Here is a 25,518-nt window from a genome sequence, read left to right on the forward strand (position 1 = left end):
CTGTCTGCTTCCAGTTCCTCTTCCGCTGCACTCTTTCACCGCTACAATTATACTTCTGTGCCGAAGCCCCTGTTACCGCAGCCTCCACGGAGTCGCTGGTCCTACGCATCTTCTGCCTTCTGCGGTGCCATTAGGATCTTGCGGTTTTCCCAGACAACGTCTGCCTTCTACGGTGTCTTCTGGATATCAGTACTCTTCGAAAGTTGCCTGTCTCCTGCGGTGCCTGCTGGAACTTGTAGTTTCTCCATACTACATATCTGTTCTTGTCCTTTGATTGCCTCAAAGTCTTCAGAATATTTCCACCTTTAAAGACCCTTTTCATCACAGCGGAATTCACAATTAACAGATCGGATACTCCTTTCCGACAGTAGAGAAGATCTGCTACACAGGGTTTTTTGCCAAACGGCTTTTTCCCTGGAGTTTTTGGGACTGGCTCCTGGGGGGGATCACCGGACTTGGTTCCCATCCGGTCAGGGTGGCCTCCGAGGAGCCACGTCCTTATTTACGTCAAAAGAAAACCAAGAAGAAGACGGAATCAAAAAAGTATCGAAGAAGACAGGATTGGTCGACTTCTACGGGCTCCACTGGAGATTCAGGTGAGGAGGAGTTGGGCATAGAAAAAGGGGAAGTTGTTAGTTTTGACACCCAATCCCAACAAACCAAATTACCTCTGTACCCGCTGCCGCTGGTTCGCCTATGACTGGACACAGCACAGAAGAGGCCCCAGTGGATCCAGGAACCTCTGAAGTGGTTTCTGGAGAAATTGGTGTAAGAGGGTGAGTTTGCATAACTATTTTTACCTCCACTCCTGCCATTGGATTTATGGCTGTAAAGTCCTAATCCTATTTCTCTTTTGCCTGACTAAGATCGGTGGTGGTCTGATCAAGGATCCCCCTGGCATTCCTCTAGAGTGGTGGGATAAGGAAAGACATTTGTAAGAGCTTTACTTACCTTTTTATTCAAATTCTGCAACATTCACTCACAGCCATTTGCTTTGGCAACATTTGTTTGCAAATCACATAGTAAAACCTCCTGCAACGTAGATATTGTGGAACTTGTGACTTCCAGACACTAGACCCCAATTCTTAGCAAGGTTGGGCTTATTTAGAACAAGGGACTTTGTCTTAGCTTTATCTGTGTGTGTTCTACTAATATACTTACTGGTCTATACTGGTTCTAAATGACTTTTCTCTATTTCTCACTTGCTTTGCCACACACAGTTATTTACAGTGTCACCCTTAACTTTGATAACTATTGCATAACAGTTTCAAAAGGTAGGTGTTGGTGTCCTGTTAGCAAATCCCCCATGTATATGACAGTAGTTGTGTGATAATCCATACCTGGAAGTTTAATTGCTTAGAATGTATTCAAAGGCCTAATAAATAATTGTATATTGTTGTACATCCTTTGTCTAACTGAAATTATTGGCGGGGGGATGGTGTGTGTATCTTGGATATCTTACCTGTGCAGGTTCAGAGGTACACTTCCTGATGAAAACCTACATCTAAAGAATTCATGCCAGTTCACACCCAGCAAGAATTTCTCTGCAAAGAGTGTTAAGCCGGTGCCTCATAATTAGTACAACACGGCATACAGCCTACCACAATGTTCTTCTCTTGCTGGACACACCAGAATATTGCCACTTATGCTAATGGTGCCTTCACAGCTTTTCAGTAATTCTCAGATAGCATTTTGAAATACATCTGCGGCCTAGAGTATTCCAAAATTGAGGCCTTTGTACCACCTTAACTCTGTCTGTAATGGTCTAGAAGCTATATACAGCCTTAACTGATGATTTCCGGATTTCAATTCTGCTCTTAAGCTAGGGAAGCAATATTTGCAAAACAGAAAGTTGATGGCTTGAAGGTTTTGAATTAATGTAAACCACTGGCATTGCTCTGGGTAACCCTACAGAAGACCAGCGTTTGTTTGTTTCCCATGCCATGAGAGAAGGGGAGAGACCATATGCAAATGGTAAGTCCAGCATAAAAATCAAGGTGTGGTTGTTCAACTGAAAAATGACTCCAAAAATATGCTAAGCGATTCTATGACAAGACCGGAGGCGTGCATTTTGCTTTAACTTCTTTAATTACTGCTAACCACAGCTTTTTAAATCTTTTTGTTTCAATGTATTTTTTTTTATATAACTCGTATAAACAGAAACAAATGAAACATCATAGCCTTAACAAGGTTAAACTACAGCCCCCATGAGGCTGTTCAATATGGCAGTCCAGTAGCCTCTCTCTCACTGTCCAATCAGGCAATCCCTTCTACTATAAGTCACTGCCTCTCTGGGTCCCTTCCTCTTCTTTTTTGCTGCACTACAGATAAGTGACACCAATTCTAGCAGTACCTTGCTATGCTGTGTTTTTATGATATTAATTGTCAAAACGTTAGGTTTATATATTTGTAAAGCGCGCGCGTACCTTTAGCGCAAGCATATTAGCATTCGAGTTCGATACGCACGGATTCATTTCGCGGACAAGTTGGACTTTCAGGACGGCTGACTGCCGTGATGTCACTCGCTCTAGGGCTCGGCCAGTCAGCCGCGAACGAACACTGACGGAGATAAAGAGTATCGCGGGCAACGCTTTACTGTATTCCTCTCACCGAGTTTTGCTCTCAAACGGAGAAAGCTAACGGCAATTCTACGCTCCTGTTCTTCGCTCCCGAACGCACGAAACTCGTTAATTTGTTAGCGAGTCACCTGCGCACATCAGAGGCATTCAAGGCAAAGAGAAAAATTTTTAAAAAAGAAAAAAAAACAGAAAACGAAAATATATTTTTCTGTTGCCAGCAACAAAAGAGGAGCTACAGTTCTCAACCTGATAGCCATCCTCTGTGAGGCACCCATAATACCATGGCGTACAGCATGGATAATGAGGCTTGGGGTGAAGGGAGTGACAGAGAACCAGAGCAAGAGGTGGAATACATAGGAGAAGATATAGACCTCTCCTATAGCTTCAAGAAAGTGCTAGGCGACTCATTGGTTCAAGCCGTAGCACTAAGTGTCAAGCCTCTACAAGACAGGCTATTAGTCCTGGAAGAAATACTGGGCAAGAAAGCTGGCACGCTCGACGACCCTGGTGAGGGAACCTCCACACAAGAGCCTCTGAGACAAGATGAGAAGGGGAAGAAAGTGGTCCGGAAGAGGAAACGCTCTTCTACTCCCTGGGCTCAGATACAGGGAGGGATAAGTCCCTAGAGGTGGCTGATGCTTTCAATAGGCTAAAAAGCGCCTTTCTTACAAAGACAGCCGTACCCCAGGGGCGACAAATATAGGGGATACCTCATCATCCTCAGAGCATTTGGATCAGGAATGGGGAAGAGGATGATGATCAGAGCATAAGCAAAGTGGGCGTAGTCTCGCAGAAGAGTACAAGCAAGCCTAAAGCCAGCGGTGTGGAGGCCCCTCTGGATGAAGAAAACATGTCAGACATGTTTGAACCTGACACAATAAGGCACCCCAGATCAACAGACTGGACCCCATCACCAAGAGTAGCCCTGTATATGTCCCAGAAAATGAGAAAGCCTATGGAGAAAGATATTAGATTCAGACTTAAAGCTGAGTGTCCGAGACCAGAGCTGACAGGGAAAGTAGCAGATACACCCGAGCTCGACACAAAAATGCTAACCTTCATAACGAAGGCAGGGAAGGACACCAGAAAAGGCATGGATAGGGCATGGAAGACATGCCAGGATAAACTGTTGGACCTAGCTGGACCCATATCGAAGATAATGGATTTAGCCGAGAGGGCTAAAGACACTGGGGAGCCAGTCGACCCACTTATATTAGCAGGATGGGCGCAAAGAGCAGACTTCATGCTGGGCAACGCAAACTGTGCAGTATCTTCAGAGCGACGCAGATCGACTTTACTGAAGATTGATAAACTAGGAGACCGGGCGTCTTACGAAGCCGGTGAAAGCGCCCAAGGGCTTCTGTTCGGAGACACATTTGTGAAAGAGATGAACAGATTCGTCGAGACATACACAGCGCTGGAGATAGAGCAAGCCTCCATTAGGAAGGTATTCCCGGGGAGAGTTTTTTCAGGGGCCGGTCGATATAGAGGCCGCTCGACCAGCCAATTCAATAACAGAAGATCACAAGGCCCCAGAGCCCAGTATTGGGAGACCCGACACCAAGACGCCTTTTTCCCGAACAGAGGACGAGGTTCTCAGGGACATCAGGGACGCAGATACTACCGACACCAGAACAATAACACAGGTGAGAGAACGCGCAGCGACCTATCCTCCTGTGGGGGGCAGGACAATGCTTTATTTGCACAACTGGCGCAATCTATCGTCAGATGCATGGGTCATTCAGACCGTACAAGGCTTCATTCTAGAGTTCCTAGAAAAACACGATAGAACGGGCTACAGGGAGCGGCCAATCCTTCCTGAGCAATATGTTCCTAGTCGGTCGCAAGGACAAAGTTCGTCCAGTAATCAATCTGAAAGAACTCAACAGCTCATTAGTGTACAAGCACTTCAAGATGGAGGGAATCCATCTACTAGGAAACTTACTCAGAAATGGGGATTGGCTCGCGCGCCTAGATCTGAAAGACACTTACCTCACAGTTCCGATAGCATCCCACTGTCAACCCTTTCTAAGTTCCAGGTGGAGAGATGAACTCTGGCAATTCAGATGCCTACCGTTCGGTCTGGTGTCAGCACCATGGGCGTTCATCAATATTATGAGGCCCATCGCGACAGCACTTCGGGAACAAGGGTGTCGGATGATTGTCTACCTGGACGACATCCTATTTATGGCCGAGAACAAAGATTGCTTACAGAAGCAGATTCAATAGGGGATAGAGCTAATTTCCAGCTTAGGATTCCTAGTGAACAAAGACAAATCAGAGCTTACGCCGACCAAGCGGCTAGAGTTCTTGGGTTTGACTATAGATACAAAGAAAGCTACCTTGGAATTACCAATTCAAAAAATGAGAGCTATCAAGAAAGATCTGAGGACAGCACTCAAGAAACCGCGGATCTTTCTTCGGTATCTAGCCAGGATAGTAGGTCTTTTAGCAGCATCCATACAAGCAATATTTCCCGGCCCGTTACATTATCGAGCTCTTCAGAGGCTGAAGATCAAGTACCTAAGGAAAGGCTGGAGATACCATCAACTAGTTCCCCTGGACGAAGAAAGCAAATCAGAACTCACCTGGTGGTTCCACAATATGGAAGCCTGGAACGGCCGCGCCATCTTCGGAGACATACCAGGGTTAGTTATAGAGTCAGACGGCAGCAGGTCCGGCTGGGGAGCGCGATGCGGCGACATAGAAACAGGCGGAAAATGGTCAAAAGAAGAATTGGAACTAAATATCAATTGGCTAGAATTACTAGCGGGGTCTTTCGCAGTAAAAGCGTTTACCCGAGACAAAGCGTACTGCAGCATCCTTCTCAAGATGGACAATATATCTGCAGTAAGGTATATAAACAAGCTGGGAGGTACCAGGTTCAGGATGTTAGCGGAATTGCCAAAGGATTTCTGGCACAACTGCCTACAGAAGAAGATTACAGTCAAAGCAGAGTATCTCCCAGGGGCCCTGAACTCAGTGGCGGACTGGAACTCCCGACACCTAGTAGATGGAAACTACACAGAGACATATTCAAGAAGTTGGAAGCAAGATGGGGGCCCTTGCAGATGGACCTGTTCGCCTGACGAAGCTCAGATAGTGATAGTGACGCCAGAGTGGAAGTCGCAAGCCTGGTTTCCAGTTCTGATGGAACTTTCTACGGAATTTCCACTGAAGATTGAATACAGACAAGACCTGCTGACCGATCCAGCAGGAGCCCCTCACCCTCTGATAGAAGATCGATCCTTAACACTGATAGCGTGCAGAATTTCAGGCATAGATGGCGCTTGCCAGGCCTTTCAGAAGACGCTACAAGGCTTATCAATCTATCATGGGCCCCATCTACGATCAGGAGCTATAATTCCGCATGGCAAGCCTGGGACTTATGGTGCAGGGGGAGGAGTATATCTCCCATTTCAGCACCTGTAGTCCAAGTTGTGAATTTCCTAGCCAGCCTCCCGTCTACAGGGAGGGCGTTCAGGACTGTAGGAGTATATAGGTCAGCGATCTCTGCTGGACACGAGCTAGTGGACGGAACACCAGTAGGGGAAACCCAGCGGTGTCCCGATTGCTAAAGGGTGTAAAGAGGAGCAAACCTCCTACGCCCAAGTACTCATCGTTATGGGATGTCCAAAAAGTCATACATCTGTTCGAGCAGTGGCCGAGTAACAGCTTTCTGTCAGATAAACATCTTTCAGGCAAGCTAGCTACACCCCTTTGCTTCGTGTTCTGTAGAAGAGTTTCAGACGTTAAAGTCCTAGAGATAGACAGGAAGATGTATTACCCGGAAGGGATAGCCTTTACCATAGCGCAGCGTTCAAAGACCAATTCTAAAGTGATCTCATACCCATACTGGCCAAATAACGAGAAATTGTGTGTGCCGAATTGTATAAAGTGTTATGAAGCAGCGACAGCAGCGGTTAGACCGAAGGGGGTTAGCCAGTTGCTTATAGCGTGTATACAACCATACAAAGCAGTTATGTCAGCTACTATCGCTAGATGGGTGAAGGAAGTGATGGAATTGGCAGGTATAGACACGTCTAAATTTGGGGCGCACTCTACCAGAGGTGCCATGGCTTCACAAGCTTTTGCAGTCGGAGTTCCGCTGCAAGACATCATGAAAGCAGCAGACTGGTCGAGCGATTCAGTCTTTGAGACTTTTTACTTCAAACCAGTATCCAATATAGCAGCTGCTGTTGTAGAAAGCTTTGAAAAAGCATAATGCTCGCCTCCGGTCTTGTCATAGAATAAAGATTGCCCATGCGACTAGCGTAGGAAGTCTTGATTCTATTAAAGACACGGGGGCGAGCATTATCCCACCCTAAGGGAATACGGCTGTAAGGGGCATAGTTGAACTGTAATATATCTCACAGCAAATTTATGTAAATGCTTGATTATAACATGTGATGAATCGTATTCCCCTCCCTAACGTGCACATTTCTCTTTTTGCATAGGAGAGGAGCAAAAGAATCACCGAGATTAGAGTGTACGAAGGCAGCAGTGCTGCGGAGTTAGAATACGGCGAGCCTACCAAGAATAGAAAGGACAGACTCAGTTGGATTATGCGAGAGTGCAGTTGGATTTTAGACATTTGTTCAGTAAAGGCGAGCTGCAAAAGAAGAGGAAGGGACCCAGAGAGGCAGTGACTTATAGTAGAAGGGATTGCCCGATTGGACAGAGAGAGAGAGGCTACTGGACTACCATATTGAAGAGCCTCATGGGGGATGTAGTTTAGCCGCTTTAAGGCTATGATGTTTCATTTTTTTCTGTGGTTTATACGAGTTATATAAAAAGAAAATACATTGAAACAAAAGAAAGATTTAAAAAGCTGTGGTTAGCAGTAATTAAAGAAGTTAAAGCATAATGCTTGCCTCCGTGTCTTTAATAGAATCAAGACTTCCTGCGCTAGTCGCATGGGCAATCTTTATTGTTAGTGAATAAGTATGAAAACTAAATGTTTTTGATGGTAGGTTTTCAACTTCATCGACAAAAGCTGGAAAGGTTTGGAAGCAAGACATAAGCAGTTATTATATGGGAAAGACCAAAAGCTATCAAGTTGAGAAAATAGTTGTTTACAATTCATTACCTCAAATATTTCTAATGCAATGTCCTTAATGAAATTTTCATCCACATCTGCCCGTTTGGCTTGTGCCATCTGCGCAAAGGTGGTGAGCAGGCAAATTCCTTCAGAGCTATTCATTGCTGAAAGGTAGGTTTGAAAAGCTTCTTTCTGATCAGGGTCTACAAACAAAGGAACACAGGCACATTAGCAGTTTAGTTAAGAGGACTTTAGGGAAGATGTCATTGGCCCAACACTGGCAGAAAGAAAACCAAGAAAATAAGGCCAGTATACGATTCTTGGTAATAGACAATTTAAAAATATCATTAAGATGTTGAAATAGATTAACTTTAAGTAGATTGGGGGCGAACTACACCTGCCAACCTCGCACAGTATGTCATGGCTTGAGCAGTGAACATAAACGTAATGTGTTCATAAGAGTTCTACAGATATTGCTTTGTTTCTAATCATGTAAGTTTGCATTATATAGATCAACATATCTTCTGTCATTAGTTGAATGTCTGCTACAGAATAATTTAATTATGCAATTGCTTCATATGAACAAGATATACACAATTGAGTCAACATTAACAGAATCATACAAATGTAAGAGTTTACCCACACTATAAATATAATTCTGTTTACTTAAGTTCAGTAAGGAGGTCTGCCACATAACGACAACTCAGTGGACGTGATGAGGTCCTTGCACTTCACGTTATGACATAATAGCACGTATTATCTGTCATATGGGCACAAAATAGTCCACCGCATCAGTAACTGCATACCACCATGATAAGGAAAGCTCTTGCTAGAATTACTAGAAACCCATAATGTATACCTTTTTGGTTATTTTTTCTTACTGCTCACTAATACAATATTGCTCTCTCACTTTGACAACATCTTAATATCTCTGAATATCATTTGAATTAAATATATTTTCCTAATATTTCAATACAGAAATACAATTCAGAAGAAAATCTGCCTAACACTTATATAGGTGAGTCTAATAATAAGATATCCAACTTTAATTTTATTGGAAGTTTAATATAGTTTTACCTATATTTACTAACATGGGAAGTCAATTTTATCTGACATCCCTATATGTCTTCCATACAGTGTAGTGGACAATGTTGAGATAATATTGATTTCAAGAAGAAAATTACCCATCAGGACATATTTCCATTATCAATTATTTGGGCGAGTGCATCAACATCACAGGTTCAAAGTACAAAATCACTTGGCCAATGTTTTAGGATTGCACTAGAATTGTGCAAGTAACAGCCAGAAATTAGACTCTTAGCTTAGAAGGCATTCGCTCTTTTGACAGTAGCTGTATTATTTCATTCAGAAGTTGAGCAAATAATTACATCTGGACTTTCAAATACATTAATATGATGGTAAAATCAACTTGATTTTCTCACCTTTGTGAATACTTAATGGTGTAGATCTTCAAATATTTTTTTATTTTTGTTTTTATTGTCATATGGCTATAAAAATAACCTTGAACCTATTCAAAATCCACAATTCATAAACAATTCATTAACACATACAATTTGTGCACAATTTATTAAAACAAAATTAATTTCCATATTTCACCATTTTTTTTTTCCTAACCTTAAAAAACAAACAATGTTTCTCTTAGGAAATGCACTGCAGCAGACATTCAGAGATTCAACCCATACAAAAACATTATGGCCTGCCATACAGTTTCCACAGACAACATTGTAAAAAGAATATGCCTTAATCTCTCCACTTGATCTTTTAGAAGACAAAATCTACAAATCCTTTCTCCCCAAAGAATATTCTCTCTAGAACCTGTGATCTCCCTCGTTGACAAAAGATTCAATCTCTGGTGCATAATCTGGGCACCCCTCTTCAAATATCTATACTATGTCACTTACCAAATGTTGATGATTTATTGAGATCAATTAGATTTGACGGACGCAAAACCTGGTATATTGATTAATTAATAGAAAAGGGAAAACGTTTCATGGATTTTTTATATCAAGAGTAACAAAGTGTTTTTCTTTTTTTCAAATGTTCACCTTTATTTTCCAAATTGTACCTTTAAATATAATCTATACTGTGTATTGAAAAAGTCATTTACCATTCAGGATGCATATCAATTGACAGCCGATTTTTGTTTTCCATCAATTAAATCTATAATGTAATGATATGTCTAGTGGCATAGTAAGACTGCATATTGGTCAAAGCAATATTTTAATCATACCAACTTGTGACACTAATATAGGTGTTTGTTAGCCTTAACAAAAGCCCGGAAGAATGTACTGGTAAGCAGTTACACATAGGGTATTGGCTTTTGGCAAGCAGTAACAAACGTTTGATTTAGGTTTTTAAAAGTGTCTGTTACAATTGTTATGATTAACTTAGGTTAAAACCATATTTACCTTATCAAGGTTTCTTTATGGACTAGTGAATTTTTATTTTTATTCATTGAGCATTTGTAAGGCTCCTATACAGGAGAAGGTGTTTCCATGCACCACAAAACAAGGGGCGGTGGGAACAAGGAGGGGAATCAATAACGGTCCTACTAGGCCTTGTGACATTCGTAGCCTGCAAGTGCAGCAACAGGAGGTGAAGGGGGCTGGAGGGATGGGAAGGTCAGGGAGAACGGGAATGAAAGGGAAGGGGGGATGCAGGACGGAAGGGAATGGGTGAGTGATGGGGGGGGCTAGTGCTATGGGGAAGCCAGGAGGGCACGTGCGCAGGGGGAAGGAGTAAGGGTTGGCTAGTGCGAGGAGGGAGGGTGAGCCAGACAAGTAGTCTAGTCTGAGGAGCAGGCCAAGAGGCAAGTGCTGGAAGGGGGAGCAGCAGCTGGGTTGGTGCTGGGGGTAAGTACCAGGGGGGAGCCTAAGGGTAAGTGTGCAGGGGGGATAGGGGTATAAAATTTGAGGTGCGGCGGGTGAACCAGACCTAGTCTAGTCTGGGAGGGGTGCCCGAAGGCAAGTGCTGGGAGGGGGTGCTGAGGCAGGCTGACAGTGGCGGGTCTTGTCCCTGTATGACTCGGAAGGAACCAGGCAGCCAGTTGCAGCAGCAGGGGGGCATTAGCAAAGATGGGGGATAAGGAAGGAGGAGGAGAAAAGAAAGTTCTGGTTTTGAGAAGTTTTCAGAACTTAAGGAGGCCCCGTTGAAGTCTGAGAGGGGCGTGGAGGCCATTCCAGAGGGAGGCTCCTGCAGAAGAAAGATCTACCACCGACTCTCTGCTTGGAGAATCGTCTGATATGCAGAGAGTTCGAGCTAGGGGACCGAAGGACTCTAGCCGGGAGGTATTTAGGGAGAGCAAGAAAGCCTTCTGGATGATGCAGAGGGTCTTGATTTCGATCATTGGAGCCAGTGGGAGCCAGTGGAGAGATTTTAGGGCTGGAGGGATGCTGTCCCTGGGCTTGAGGGCAACGATAAGTCTTGCAGTCCTGTTCTGGATTAATTGAAGAGGGCAGAGGGAAGAATGAGGCAGATTAAGGAAGAGGCTGTTACAGTAGTCCAGCCTGGAGAGAAACGGAGCTCTAGAGTCAATGGGCCTCATTACACGGACGGCGGTAAGGGTTAACGGTCACCGTTAATGGCAACGGTGACCGTTAACCCTTACCGCCGTACTACGAGGTCCCTTTGCGGGTTGGAGGAATTAACGCCTGCTTCTTGCAGGCGTTAAGTACCAACCCGCTAAGAGACCTCGGAGCTAATTACGGCACCGCAAAATTGCGGTGCCGTAATTAGCGCCTTCCCCATTCCCATAGAGCCCTATGGGGCAGAAATGGGAATGGGGAAGGGCAATGGCGGAAGGGGGATTTACCGCCCCTCCAACCTTGGAATGGGGCGGTAAATCCCCTTTCCGCCAAGGCGGTGCCGGTAATTTACCGGCATGGTCCAGGGTGCTAATAGCACCCTGGATTACCGCCTTCCGTGTAATGAGGCCCATTGAGTGTCTGGGGGAAGGTGAGGAAAGGGAGAATGCCTCTGAGGAGATGAAGCTGAAAGTGAGCAAGGTCAGCGATAGGAGATGAGAAGGAGAGGAGTCGAAGATGACCCACAGGTTTTTTGCCTCGCAAGAAAGGGAGGGGAGGTGGCCCAAGGAGGGGGCCAGAGAGTAGAGCGGACGGAAGTGTGGGGAGTTCTGATGAGAAGGATCTCAGTCATGCCAGCGTTAAGACCGAGATTGTTAGCAGCACACCATGCCTGAAGAGCAGTCAGGCAATTGGGAATGAGAGAGGAAGGGGAGGAGGGAAGCTTAAAGGAGAGCAGAGTGTCATCCGCATAACACTGGAAGTGAGGAGAGAAGGTGGAAATCAAGTGGGCTTGTGGGGCAAGGTACATTTTGAAAAGCCACAGCGAGAGGATAGAGTCCTGAGGGACGCCACAGGTAGAGAGTGAGATAGAGGACAGAAAAGGGAACCAAACCTGGGTGGGCCAGTTTGAAAGGAAAGAGGTCAACTATGCAAGTGCCCAATCAGTGATGCCCAGAGTATCACAAAGTCGATTTAGGAGGGTGGCATGATTGACAGTGTCAAAGGGAGAGGACAGATCAAGGAGGATGAGAACAGAGGGAGAATTAGAGTGAAGGTTTGAGAGCAGGTCTTTATTGGTGTTCAGGAGAGCTCTCAAGCCAGACTGGTGGTCATATAGACTGCCAACAGATTCCGTGTGGTGGTGGAGTAGTTGGGAGAGGACTAACTTCTATAGAGGGGGTCCTAAGTACGGCCCACACTCCACCTGTCCATTTTGAAGTACCAGGAATGTTCACGCCGAAGTATGTGGCGTATGATGAGCAAATAAACCAGCAGAGAGCCGCAGTAGGGCTCTGTCCAGTACCTATCAGAAGAACAGCAACCATTGAAGTACCGACACCAAAGAAAACATGGACAGTAAGGTATCCATGGAGAACACCATATCAACAAATGAAACGGAATGAAGATTGTCTGAGTACAGTGCCTGAAGAAGCCAAAAAGGTCTTAATGGAAGACGTATGGTGATGCCACAAGAACCCAGACTGACTCACATATCGAAGATAGGACAACCTGAGAATGATAAAAAGAGACGAAAGGCCATGAATAAGGGACATCTCAAACCTAAAGTAAAAGGACGATGGCAAATGTAAGAAGCTTATGCCATGAACATGACGAAGACATTCGACCAGTTTACGCATGTACATATGCTTGGAACCGCAAGAAAGGTAAGAAAATCGTGCGGCTTGCTATACTTAATAGTAAGGTAGATTGAGTGCCACCTATACATATCTACCTCAAAAGAAGCACATTATATAAGTGTACTTCCACTATACACAAGAAGCAGGATCAACCAAAGGTTACTCGAGGCCGCACGAGGAGAGCTCATATTTAACAAATCGAGAATAAAAGGCAGAAACGAAACTCAGCAGAGAAAAATCGTGCCAAAAAAGCCAATGTCATATCAGCTAAAATAGACGATCAGTAGCTACAATTAATGAAGCAAGGAACAGAATATCCTGCTTACTGTTAACAGATGTGAAATGGAAGCATCACACGCACGCTCACAGAGCGCATACATTTCTCAATCTTCCAGCAAACACATTTCTAAAAAAGGCGTCCGCTGACTGTGTCTCCATGGTGACATCCCCGCCCCTGGGCTCGAGCCCGGGGGTGGGACGCGAAGCGTACGTGCTCCAGTCAGACCACGACGCCTTGTACCGTCTCCATGGAGACAAATAAAAGGAAAGTGAATCTGACGCGAGCACTCTTTACAGCGGCTCACTCGGCTCGCGAGTACAAGCTGAATGGTAAGAGTGGTTCGCATTATAGACCTCATGTGTAGACTCCATTGACACTATTAGTAGGGTGACATCTTATTTTTCTATTTTTAGATACATCTGTATACACGCACGTATACAGGTAAGAATTTACCATAAATCAGGTAGGACATGCTAATTAATTCCATCTCTTTAGATAGAATATATCATACTGCTAGCTAACTAAATATTGCTTTTATTTTGTTTTCTTTCAACTATGCGCACGGATGTTTTCTACACACAATATGGTATGTGTTTTTGTATTGATTCAATTGAAATGTTATGGTTTGTTGTTGAATAATTACAAGATATGAATGTAATATCAGTTATGCGGTACTAATTTTGCCTTAATACCGCCCTGAAGATGGATTATCCGAAATGCATTGGCACTTGTGTATTATGGGAAACTAAAGATGGAAACTCAATTTTTGATTTTCAAGATCATGTCAATGTAAAGAAAACAACAGGAATGTGAATTAAACATATCCTGCTACAAAATATATACTTTTGAATTGATTTATTATACTTGGAATAGACTGTTATGAGTACTTTACATTTAATAAATTAGCAGCAACCTTATGGGCCAAACTGAGAAGCGCCATTCCTAACAAAGTAGAGTTAGTTTGTTTTTGGATATTTCAAGTTTGGACTGGTCCTAGTGCTATGGGACCATTATGGACTGGCAGCTCCAGGCAAAAGTATTTTGAGCATTTAATTTCACTCATCTAAAGAAGTTTACTACTAAAGGATTGAACACAAGTAGTGCCCTCCTCTCCATCTATATAAAAAGAGACGAAACGCCATGAATAAGGGACATCGCAAACCTAAAGTAAAAGGACGATGGCAAATGTAAGAAGCGTATGCCATGAACATGACGAAGACATTCGACCAGTTTACGCATGTACATATACTTGGAACCGCAAGAAAGGTAAGAAAATCGTGCGGCTCCTTAATACTAAGGTAGATTGCGGCATGTGCCAACTATACATATCTACCTCAAAGGATGCACATTATATAAGTATACTTCCACTATGCACAAGAAGCAGGATCAACCAAAGGTTACTAGAGGCCGCACGAGGAGATCTTCATATTTAACAAATCGAGAATAAAAGGCAGAAACGAAACTCAGCAGAGAAAAATCGTGCCAAAAAAGCCAATGTCATATCAGCTAAAATAGACTATCAGTAGCTACAATTAATGAAGCAAGGAACAGAATATCCTGCTCAGACAGGTCAAGATCAGAAACCGAAGGCAGGTTGTGGGCAAAACGAAAATCAAATACACGAATTACATGGAGAATAAGGCAATTTTACGGTGTCTGAATCACATGACCAGCCGAGCGAGAAGAAGTGAGACTTTCACACCTACACGGAGTGCCATGCAAAGATATCAGAACTTTTTCCAGACAGAGATGCAGTCTCAAGGCCAACCACAGTGAAATAATTGACACATAACTGCTGAAGTGATGATGGATTGTAGCAATAATTGGAGGAAGCCCGGGGGAGCTGACGGGCACCCTGCACCTGGCCGACCATTTTGAATGCTACTAAGCAAAGTGAAAAAGTATGAGTGGGGCTAGTGCCAACCCAATCAAAGTCGACCAAGTAATCTAGGGTCCTATAGTTAGTAGAACCAATGGGACGTCGTAATGTTAGTGACGTCCACAGCAGCCATTTTTAAAAGGTAGGGCTTAGATGTCCCACCTTACAATGTTTACCCAATCCCCTTACTCCGTTACCATATACAGATATAGTACCTATGTTGTAGTTACCTTCCTAGAACCAATAGAATTGCATGCTTACTTTTAAGCTGTACAAATCATTCATGACGAGTTTTTAGTATAAATTATGTGTTTTTTTTATGAAGTTCGTTGGAGTTGTGAAGTGAGAAGGAAGATCACGCAACCGCGGATATTCATGAAACTCCCCGTTTTTGTACTTGTCATTAAACGGACTCCCTTTGCCAAACCATTGAGTTGTCATTATTGATTTGATGAAAGAGTATTAATCTGCATCCCCATCCATCTCACAGGTGCTCCTATTCCATTAAAGTGCTAATGGGCAACCCCCAGCTTTATGGGCCAGTTGGTGTCCTGGTTCACAATTGGTAGTAGAGATAGGATGGTTTATCGATTAGATAAGACACCAATTGACCGTCGACATAAGGTAACTCTGCAATATCACAAGTCCTTTGCCATCCGGCTAAGTAGACCGTGAAGCTCCCCGTAGATAGTGGCTTGAATAAAGCGCAAAACCCTGCAGGTAAAGGTCTGAAGGGACCTGTGCTTTCTGCCACAAATCCTTTCCATTTCTACAAGCAGCTGATCGGGTGAAGGGCAGGAGAGGCAGTGATGAAGGCGGTGATCCCGAGCATCCAGAGAGGAAATATGCGAACAGTGAGTGAAAAAGACACCCGAGAAGAGGAGGATACCAGGAGGATACCGGAGAAGAGAGATACTGGGGGGACACCCGAGAAGAGAGGATACGCCCAAATTCCTACGCTTAATATAGCGGTTAAAAGAAACCTGCATCCAAAGTCCTGAATAAAATAGGAATAACTAGGAGACCACAGCGGTTAAAGACGCTTGTGAAAAGGATGGGCTTACACCCCATGTTGGGGTAAAATTTAGGGGCAGAGATCTGTGTAGCCAGCTGGAGTTTGTCTAACGTTTGTCTTATGTGTTTGTTGGAACATCACAGGATGACATTTTTCCTTCGAGGAACTAGTATAATAAATTACGCGATTGAGTAACAGATATTGTACAATACGAATTGATGTTTGTTGGTTGAAAACTTTTTTGTGAAAAAACGGGATTGGAGCTTGCGACGATTGGTGCTCGCTTATATTGTTGAAGTCGTTTAAGAAATTGAAAGGCATAACAAGTGTTATATAAAGAGAAGGTGAACAGATTTAAGCATGGAAGACATGACTCCATTAGTACACCTGTGCAAACAGTTGCCAAAACATCCACCTAAGATGAAAAAGTACAGTGCAGAATGGGTTAAAGGAACCGCGAACAAAATGTTTATGCCGTGACCCCAGAGTGGATCACTGTCTAAAACGGTCCTACAGCACATGACGACATATTTGCACGCCACATACACAGGCAAAATGTTAGACAAATGCCTAGCTAGTTTAGAACTTTGGAAGATGTATCAAGAGGATAAGGAGGAGGAGCCACCGTTAGATTGGATACTTAACGTATGCACAGAGGGGGGTGAGACGCCTTCTGCGCCTCCCGCCTCGTCTGAAACAAAAAACGAAGTCAGTAAGGATGAAGGATTATACCCGCTAAGAGAACTTAAAGCAGCTACGGGGTATAGCAACCCGGCATATGAGTGAGCTACGCAAAGTAGTGACGAAAGGCCAGTCAAAGACAGAGAGATATCAAGGAGAGAACGAGAGGAAAGACCAAGCACAAGCAAGTACATCTGTCGATACAGAGAGAGAGGGCAAACGATGGAAAGGAAATGAGGATAGAACTGATGAGCTAGCATTCACACAGAACAAATGGATGGGAGGTCAGATTTTATTGAAACTCGATGGTAAAGGCATTGATGACGCGAAACAAAAAGAGAAGCTAGACAATGTACAAAGAAAGGAGAAGGACAAGGAAAAAGGATTGAGAGATGAAAGAATCAGTAAAAAATATAGGCAGAGACGAGAACAGTTATAACGCGAGGAGCAAGAAAGACAACAAAATCATAAACAGAGAACAGCTAATGATCAGGACAGACAGGAACAAAGGCGAATAGAAGAGCAAAAGATACGGGAGAAAAGAATAGAGACGAAGGAATGAGGAAATATGAAGGGCAAATGAACGTAGAGATGCAAAGAAAGAGAAAGAAGATAGGGTCAGAGAGGAAGCGCAGAGAATTTCGATGACGATTTAGAACGTAAGCGAAGACAGAGCACGCGATCTTAAATATCTGGAAAGAGGTTAAAAAACCCAATCCAGTAGTGGGAAGACATCGAAGAATTCTTTCCTGAGTACGATTCAGTACCAGATACGTCTAGGGCAAATATCGAGGATGACTTCGACACCAGAAGCATCGGAGAGACGATTGATAGAATATACGATGAGATGTGGCTAGAACAAGGACCCCAAGGGGAAGGGGAGGACGAGCGCCTCGAGAGCACTCAGCTTTACAATGCGGAGGACGTCTCCCGAAGTAGTAGAAATAGAGAGCTGTCCCTAGACAGGTTGGAAATCAGTAAGAACAAGGAGGATGCGAGAAGTTGCACGAGTTGGGCACAGACAATATCAGACGCCGAAAGAGACGAACATGAAGAAAAGGAGGAAGAGAGGAAATGCGAAAAATGATTCTCAGGAGGGAAAGGGATAAGATGGTCAGGTTCTAGTGGGTCTGCACTGAGGGCATCAGAGCCAGCCACACAGGCAGACCGACGCGAAGAAATATTTTACAGTCAGAGGGGGGTGTCTCCGCCACCCTACGTGAGCCGACTAAGGACATTACCAGGTAGGCGGCAATGCAGGAATATTACTCCTGCAATAGACAGAAAAACAATGAGAGAAGAGAGGGAGAGCTATGCGTCCCAATTTCCATTGCTCGAGAAAGGAGGAACGAGACCACAGTATATTCCATGGCCACACATGGATCGGGAAAACCTGAAAAATAAGCTTCCAATGCTGACATCGGGAGCCGGAAAATGGATACACAAGCTAGAAAAAATGACGGGAGGGAACACGTTAGCTATAGGGGATATCCAGGGTCTTTTAATCGCCATACTTGGTGATAGAGCTGATGATGTGTGGACCTATGCAGGTTACCCTGGTGTGACCACAGTTAATACAGCGCCATTTAACAATTGCAGAGTACGGAAAGCATTACGATTGCTATATCCAGATACTTCTGACATGAGAGCTATCATGACACGTAAAATGAAGGAGTCAGAGGACCCTTTGCTCTACATTCAGAATTTCCAAGACGCGTGGGTACTGGAAGTGTAAGAGTCTTGGGGGAAATCTATACCCGTGTTTTACCATATATTATGCCAAGGGTTGCCAGATCAGGTACAGAAACAGTTCAAGAAATTGGTAGGAATCAAGGCCAAACCGTGGTCTGAAATAAAGTTGACCATAGCGCACTACTGCAGGCTGCTGTAAGAGAAGGATCGCAAAAAAAGCGGCTGCACGAAGAGCAGAAGATGCAAAACTAGTGTAGAAAAAAATGTCAAAATATGCCATTGAAGGGGCAATGATAGCTAGCACAGAAGGACCAAGCATGCAGCAGGTCAATAATCCAAAAACAAGCAATTCAGGGTAATAATGGGTTCTATCCCAGAGGGAGAGGATTTAGGGGAAGAGGATGGCAGAGTAATCACAGAGGTTTTCAGTAATGCCTATAGCGCTGTTAAAATGAGCATTGGAACAGTTACACTATCCAGCACACATGACAAAAAAAAATCTGGCGGCAACGCTCGCTGGAAACTGGTTTATACCCAACTTAGCAGAGCATGTTGCATTTTTTATGGTGAACTGCATAATCTGCCAGCAGTTCGTGGCTGGGCATACACTAAAAGTAATTAGAGTAGTCATCCCTAGGCCCAAGGGACCTTTTCAGCATGTGTATGTCGATTACGTCGATATGATTCAATTATGTAAGGGTACAGGTACCCAATTGTTGTGGTGTTTCCATTCTCTAGATGGATAGAAGCAGGTCCATGTACACACCCAGACTACCTGTGCGGCCAAATTTCTGGTGAGAAAGGTATTTCCCAGGTGGGGAGTATGTAAAGTCATGAGATCAGATAATGGGGCTCACTTTGTCAACGTTTTTGAACAGATTAGCTTGTTGCTTGGTATAAAGCACAAGTTCTCATCGGCGTATCACCCGCAAGTTAATGGGATATGTGAGAAGCTCAACCGCTTGTTAAAGGAAAGGATAGCCAAGTTGAAGCTTACTCTAAAGAAAGGATGGCTACACTGCCTTCCAGTGGCACTGTACGCACTCAGAAAACAACCTGGTTCTGACCATCTTACGCTGCACGAAATAGCAACAGGGAGAAGGATGCGCACTTGCCTGACACCCCGAGGCAGAGCTAGGTGTGATGCCCAGCCAACAGGAGAAATTTTAGGGTCTGAAATGCAAAATTACTTGAATTGCCCGACATCTTGTTTTACTATAATTTCAGCGACGATGAAAAAGGTGCAGGGCAGCACAGAACACAGGAGATACTACTGCAGACACAGCTCAGAGTCTGTGTTCCATCAATCTTCCCAGGAGACACCGTCCTGGTGAAGAATCACACGAGAAAGAAGTGGGACGAGCCAAGGTTTAACGGTCCCTTTACAGTGGAAGACGTCACTCCCTCTGCAGTAAAGCTACAAGGAAGAAGAGCTTGGATCTTTTGGGGTGACAAAAAACCATACATCGGAGATGGCCCCATGCCCACACCCCAACGCTTAGAGACTACAGACGACGGGGAAGAACCACAGCACATGCAGACGAGATCCATACCGAGGAAGAAAGACGCATGACCGGCAGTAAAGCAAGATAAGGAACTTTTGTGAAAGTTGTGGCTTCACTGTGGACATTCCTCTGAGCAAAAAAGGGGTTAAGGATATAAAAACAGACACTCTGTGCATCCTAGTTGCTGGGTAAAAGAAGAAAAGTGCACGTATAAGCCACAACATAGTCTGTTGACTTTGAGCTTTGGACTGAGGCACACTGAAGCCTTGATAACAAAAGGAGATGCCAAATTTTGATTGAGGACACATAAATTGGAAGAAAATACAGTATCCAGATTCTTTCAACACAGACTTTGTTCGGACTCACTTATGGTGTTCCACAGTAGTGACATCACTAAGGACGTTTTGATAAATTTCGAGTTAGTACTGAGATCATACCCGTCATTGGTGGGCAGGCTCACCAGCAGCACTGAATTTCTTCAAGATCCTGAAAATGAAAAGACAATTAGGAGGCTGCTCACTGTGATTGCCGAGCAGTTCCTCCTGCTTCAGGAGTACAGCAAGGAAAAACCAAATGTCCCAAGCAGAGGAAAAAGCCTATTTGCTTCTCAACGTACTGGTCTTTCGCTTATTTGAAGACTGTCCAGATCTTGGGAGAACCATAGACGTTTTGACATTTCTTTGAGATCCAGCAAACACAGAACGTTTAAGTATAAACCTGAATGGAATTATCATCCAAGTTGCTCTTCACACACACTGAAATTGCAGAAACTGCTCACAATGAGTGAGGACCAAACAGTTCCAAACTTCCGCTAGGGCAGGACAAATGCCCCTGTCACCAGAATAGAGCAGACTGGCAAGCAATGTCTTTTCTGTCTAATTGAGGATTTCCCAGAACTTGTGGGGAGACCCACTGATGTTGACGTCTTCACATTCATCAGAGACCCAGCCAATTCTAGGCAGATGAGCATGCTCTTGCATGGTATCGTGATGCAAGTCGAACTTTCTAACCATCAACAGAACTATCTGAGAAGGTTTTAAACTTTCTGCCGAGGGACAGATCGAGAAGGTACTGCCAGAGATTTCACTCTTGTTATACCGACAAGGACGCAACGTAGTCTGGAATGAAGCAAATAAGAGGCACCGACGGGGAACTCATGTACTTAGAACATGCACAACAAAGACTTGCTGAACTTATTACCCGATTTTGACATTTCCCCATACGTAGAAAAAGGAACTGCATCCAGAGACAATAGACAATGCATTGTCAAGGCAAAGAGGGACAATTGTTTCAGTACCTGAAACCCACAAGCAGAAACAGCAGAATCCAGAAATAATATTGTCTAAGAGTAGGACAAAAAGGGGCGTGGCTAGCTAGCCATGTGAAAGGCTGGGTCATCCCAGAGCTCCTGCGGATCCGTAATACATCCTAGAATGCCTGCCCGGCAAAAATAGAAGATATACCCCCCAAACGGAGGAACAGTTGTGTGAAAGCGGGTGGCACAAGGTGTACTGCGTGAGAAGCTGATCCGGACTGTGGAAACAAAGATAATCGCAGAAAACGGGCCGTGGGACCCGTGTGAATATTTAAGAAAAAATGGCCGCCCGAGCAACAAAGGAACGGGACGAGCCGAATTGCGGAAGAGTGAAGCAACGAGCCTGAGTGCACCCAACTGTGCAAGAAGGATCCCTCCATGAAGGACTGAAAGGCAGCAGAAGACGGAATGGCTAAAAAATAGAGACAACTAGCGTCATCATAGGCCACGTGATAGACGTGCAAAATGCAGGACTGAGGAGCTGACCTGACCGCTTTAGGGACGGAAGAGCCACACTGGGTCCACCTGCACCGAACGGACGGGTGAGCCACATTGAGTGCGCCCGCTTTGCGTAAGACGACTGGCACGCATCGTGAGCACAGCCGACGTACAGAGTATACAGCAACTCAGTGGCTGACCACAGAGAAGCTGATAATGCGGCACGCAGAGCCTGACGAAGCCGCACTATAGACCCCAAGGACCAACAACGCAAACAAGCGAGGCGCCCAAGCCGAAGGGAAAATACACGAGGAGGAGCAGCAGCAGACTGCTGTACAGCACGAAGGACAGCAGCCTGCGTTCCAATACCGGATAATCACCAAAGAAGAAACCAAGGCATCACTCGGCAAACAGTGCACATAGGAAGGCTGCAAAGACGGCACTAAGGAGGTACACTAAACACTGCTGAAGGGAATCATGTATAGCTACTAGCTAAAGTGAAATAATCGAGGGCAGACACCTGTAGCACGAGTAGGCGATAACTGGTACTGGCAAGGGAGACAGCCCCCCAAGATCAGGGGGCGCATGGACTGAACTTACGCCAAGGAGGCACAGCCCGGAGTCGTGATCCGGAACGGAACAGAGAAGAGAGCACATCTCAGTACCAGGATTGATAATCCAACTATCAAACACCGAAGGAGCAGCATGAAAGAGGATAACACCTCACCACCTACATGCACAGCAGGTAGCTCCTAAGTGTGCCTAAGGATAGGACAAGCAGTCAACCTGATCCCCCACCACTTCAAACAAGGACATTTGGCGACATTGTGATGGCATCTAAGCTGCCCAAGACGAAGGGGAAGCAGTCCACAATGGAGGAATTCACAAAGACGCCACAGCCAATGGAAGGGGCCAGAAGTAAGGAGAGGAACCTACAACCGGACACACCACCGGCACGCAACGACCATCAAATCCTGGCAATAATTGCGGACCTGAAGTTGACATGGGAAACAAAACTGGAGGCGGCCATGACAGAACTCAAAACATCACTAGAATTTAAGATTGATGCAAGATAAGTGGATGTCAATCTACTAAGACAAGATGTAAGAGCAATTGCAGAACGCACAGGCGAACTGGAGAAGGAAGTACAATCAAATACAGCTACCTGCACGGCAAACGCCTCGGAATTCCATGTTCTGAAACAACAAGTGAGCAGCCTGGAAAGCAGAGCAGAGGAAGCCGAAGGGCGCGCCCGTAGAAATAACATACGTATAATTGGGCTACCAGAAGGGGAGGAAGGGTCAAACCCTACGGACTATGTTGAGACCATGCTGCTCAAAGAAATTGGGGGTGGGTCGCTCACCCAAGGATTTGCGGTGGAGAGAGCACACAGGGCCCTGGCGAGGAGACCACCACCGGGAGCCTCCCCCAAAGACTGATCGTAGCCAAGATAATGATTTATCGAAATAGAGCGAAAATCCTGGAACATTTCCGGAAAGGGTGGACAATACAAAGGGCATCCGCGTCTATCACGGCATATCTGGACTACACACTCCTGGTACAGAGACGGCGACTACAATATGGAACGATCAAGCGGAGACTACGCAAAGCGGGCTACAGATACATGCTGATGTACCCGACGAAACTGAAAGTGTTTCACAGAAACAGGGCTTATTCTTCGAGACCCCAGAGGATGCGCCAGAGTGGTTGGACGCACAGAACTGCCCGCCTGGGACGGACAGCCAGAGGGAGCGCGAAGCGGACAAGTGAGGCAGCGGTTTCCTATGGCTGAGGTGCTGTATAAACTGTAACACTGGGACTTCAATATAAGACTGTGCATACGTAAGCGTATGGAAGAGCTAGATTTGGAAATGAGGGAGGCGGGCAGACCGAGTACAATGAGGCAAAATTGCGGGAGATACGGGAGACTCACATTCATACCCCATTAGATAGTTTAGTTGGGCTGCTGATAGTACGGTAACCCCCTGCTGAGTTCCTAGTACCGGCGTAGCCAAGAAAGGACTAAATGCGGGAGAGCCTGAGATCCAGGGATGGAGCTGGGCAACAGTTGGGGATGGGTGGGATTAGGGGTGAGGGGGAGTTGAGGGGTGTGTTGGGTTTGGGTTGAGGGCGGGACAGGAGTTGGGGAGTGGTACATCGGGGGAGAGAGGAAAGTTGGGGACAGGGTACGCGCTTACACCCGCACGCTACTGCACATGGTGCGGAAGACAAGGGAGGACAGAGGTGGGACGGGAAACGGATGAGAGATGGGAGACCTTAAAATAGCAACCTGGAATGTCAGGGAGTTCAATATCTACTTGAAGAGAAATAAGATCATGATGTATGTAAAGGGGCAGAGGATAGATATCGCCCTATTGCAAAAAACGCACCTCACAAAAGAAAAACAGGAGGTGATAATGAGGAAATGCAACAGGACCACCATAGGGGCAACGTATTCTACATACGCCCTAGGGGTGATTACTTGGATAGCACCACATGTCCCACATGTCCCCTTTCAGTTATTACAGTCCACTGTGGAAGCAGATGGGAGGATGGTGGCAATACGGGGACTGATAGAAAATAGAGAGATATGATTCATCGATTCATATGCTCCAAATCAAAATACTGCGCTCTATTTCAAGACCTTATATAATAAGATTAGCCCTTACCTTGGAGGAGCGGTGATATGGGGAGGTGACACTAACTGTACACTAGACCCTGGGGTAGACAGATCAGACAGGAAGGTAGACAAACCCAGCCCTGCAGTTAAAACCTTGAGAACCCTGTTGGGAGATTTTCACCTGGTAGATATATGGAGGATACACCACCCGCATGAAAGACACTACTCTCATTACTCGGCCCCACAAAACTTGTATACACGGCTAAATGATATGTTTGCTACTCCTGACCGCACTAGCTCCGCCATCAGCTCTGAATACAGAGCGAGGTTCCTCTCTGACCACTCGCCATTGATCCTAACATGGCAATACTCGCCTCCTAGAGCTAGGATCCCATCTTGGCGGCTTAGAGCCGAAGCATTGAAAGACACAGTGTTTAGGGAGGACCTGAGAAAGGAAATTGTAGAATACTTCGAGAATAACACTGGAAGCGTAGAATCGGCTGGCACTTTATGGGAAGCATTTAAAGTGGTAGTGAGGGGAGCAGCTATATCCAAATCCAAAGGGTTACAAGGAGGCATAACGCAGGAGCTGCAAAAGGCAGAGCGAAACTGGAGGCAATTATGCGAAGAGGAGAGGACTCCCTGGAGGAGGCCGGAACCATAAGCCAATTGAAGCTAGAATGTGGGAGACAATAGGAGAGATTATGCAACTTAAATTGCAAGAAATACATAGAGACAGCACGCTGACGGGGACAAGCCGGGGAGGTCGCTTGCTTGGTTATATAAAAAGGGACACGCCCAGATCAACGATCAGAGCAATAAAGGGGGAAAACTGACAGTTACTGGATACCCAAGAGGGCGTAAACAGGGAGTTCCTTGAGTTCCGTCAACAACTGTATGGAAACGTTGAAGGGGGAGAATGGTGCGAGATGATAGAAACATTAGAGGACATTGCTTACCCAAACTGAGCACTGAAGAGAAAGAGAACCTAGAGGCCCCAATCACAGAGGAACTAGAAGCAGTAATTAAGCTATTACCTACCAGTAAGGCCCCGGGAGCGGATGGACTCCCCAGTGAGTTCTACAAAACGTATAAGATGGAAGTGCTCCCCACGCTACTGGCAATGTTAAATGAAGCGTTAGAGATAGGGATACTACCAGAATCCCTGAGAGAGGCAACTATAATCCCGCTCCTTAAACCCAGCAAGCCGAGCACAGACTGTGGGTCGTACAGACTGCTATCCATGCTGAAACAGGACAGCAAGGTACTCACGGCGGTATTGGCTAATAGA

General features: G+C 45.1%; 1 protein-coding gene across 1 annotated transcript in view; it reads right to left on the minus strand.

Annotated features, from left to right (window-relative positions):
* The window catches only part of EPG5 (ectopic P-granules 5 autophagy tethering factor), a 2,517,217-nt gene that overhangs the window by 1,892,883 nt on the left and 598,816 nt on the right, over positions 1-25,518 (minus strand). The window contains exon 12 of the mRNA XM_069626898.1: positions 7,669-7,823. Within this exon, the coding sequence (XP_069482999.1) occupies positions 7,669-7,823 (155 nt within the window). The remainder of the gene's footprint in view (positions 1-7,668; positions 7,824-25,518) is intronic.

Source organism: Ambystoma mexicanum, chromosome 6p, assembly GCF_040938575.1.
Source record: "Ambystoma mexicanum isolate Mex_15411 chromosome 6p, UKY_AmexF1_1, whole genome shotgun sequence".
Lineage (NCBI taxonomy): Eukaryota > Metazoa > Chordata > Amphibia > Caudata > Ambystomatidae > Ambystoma > Ambystoma mexicanum.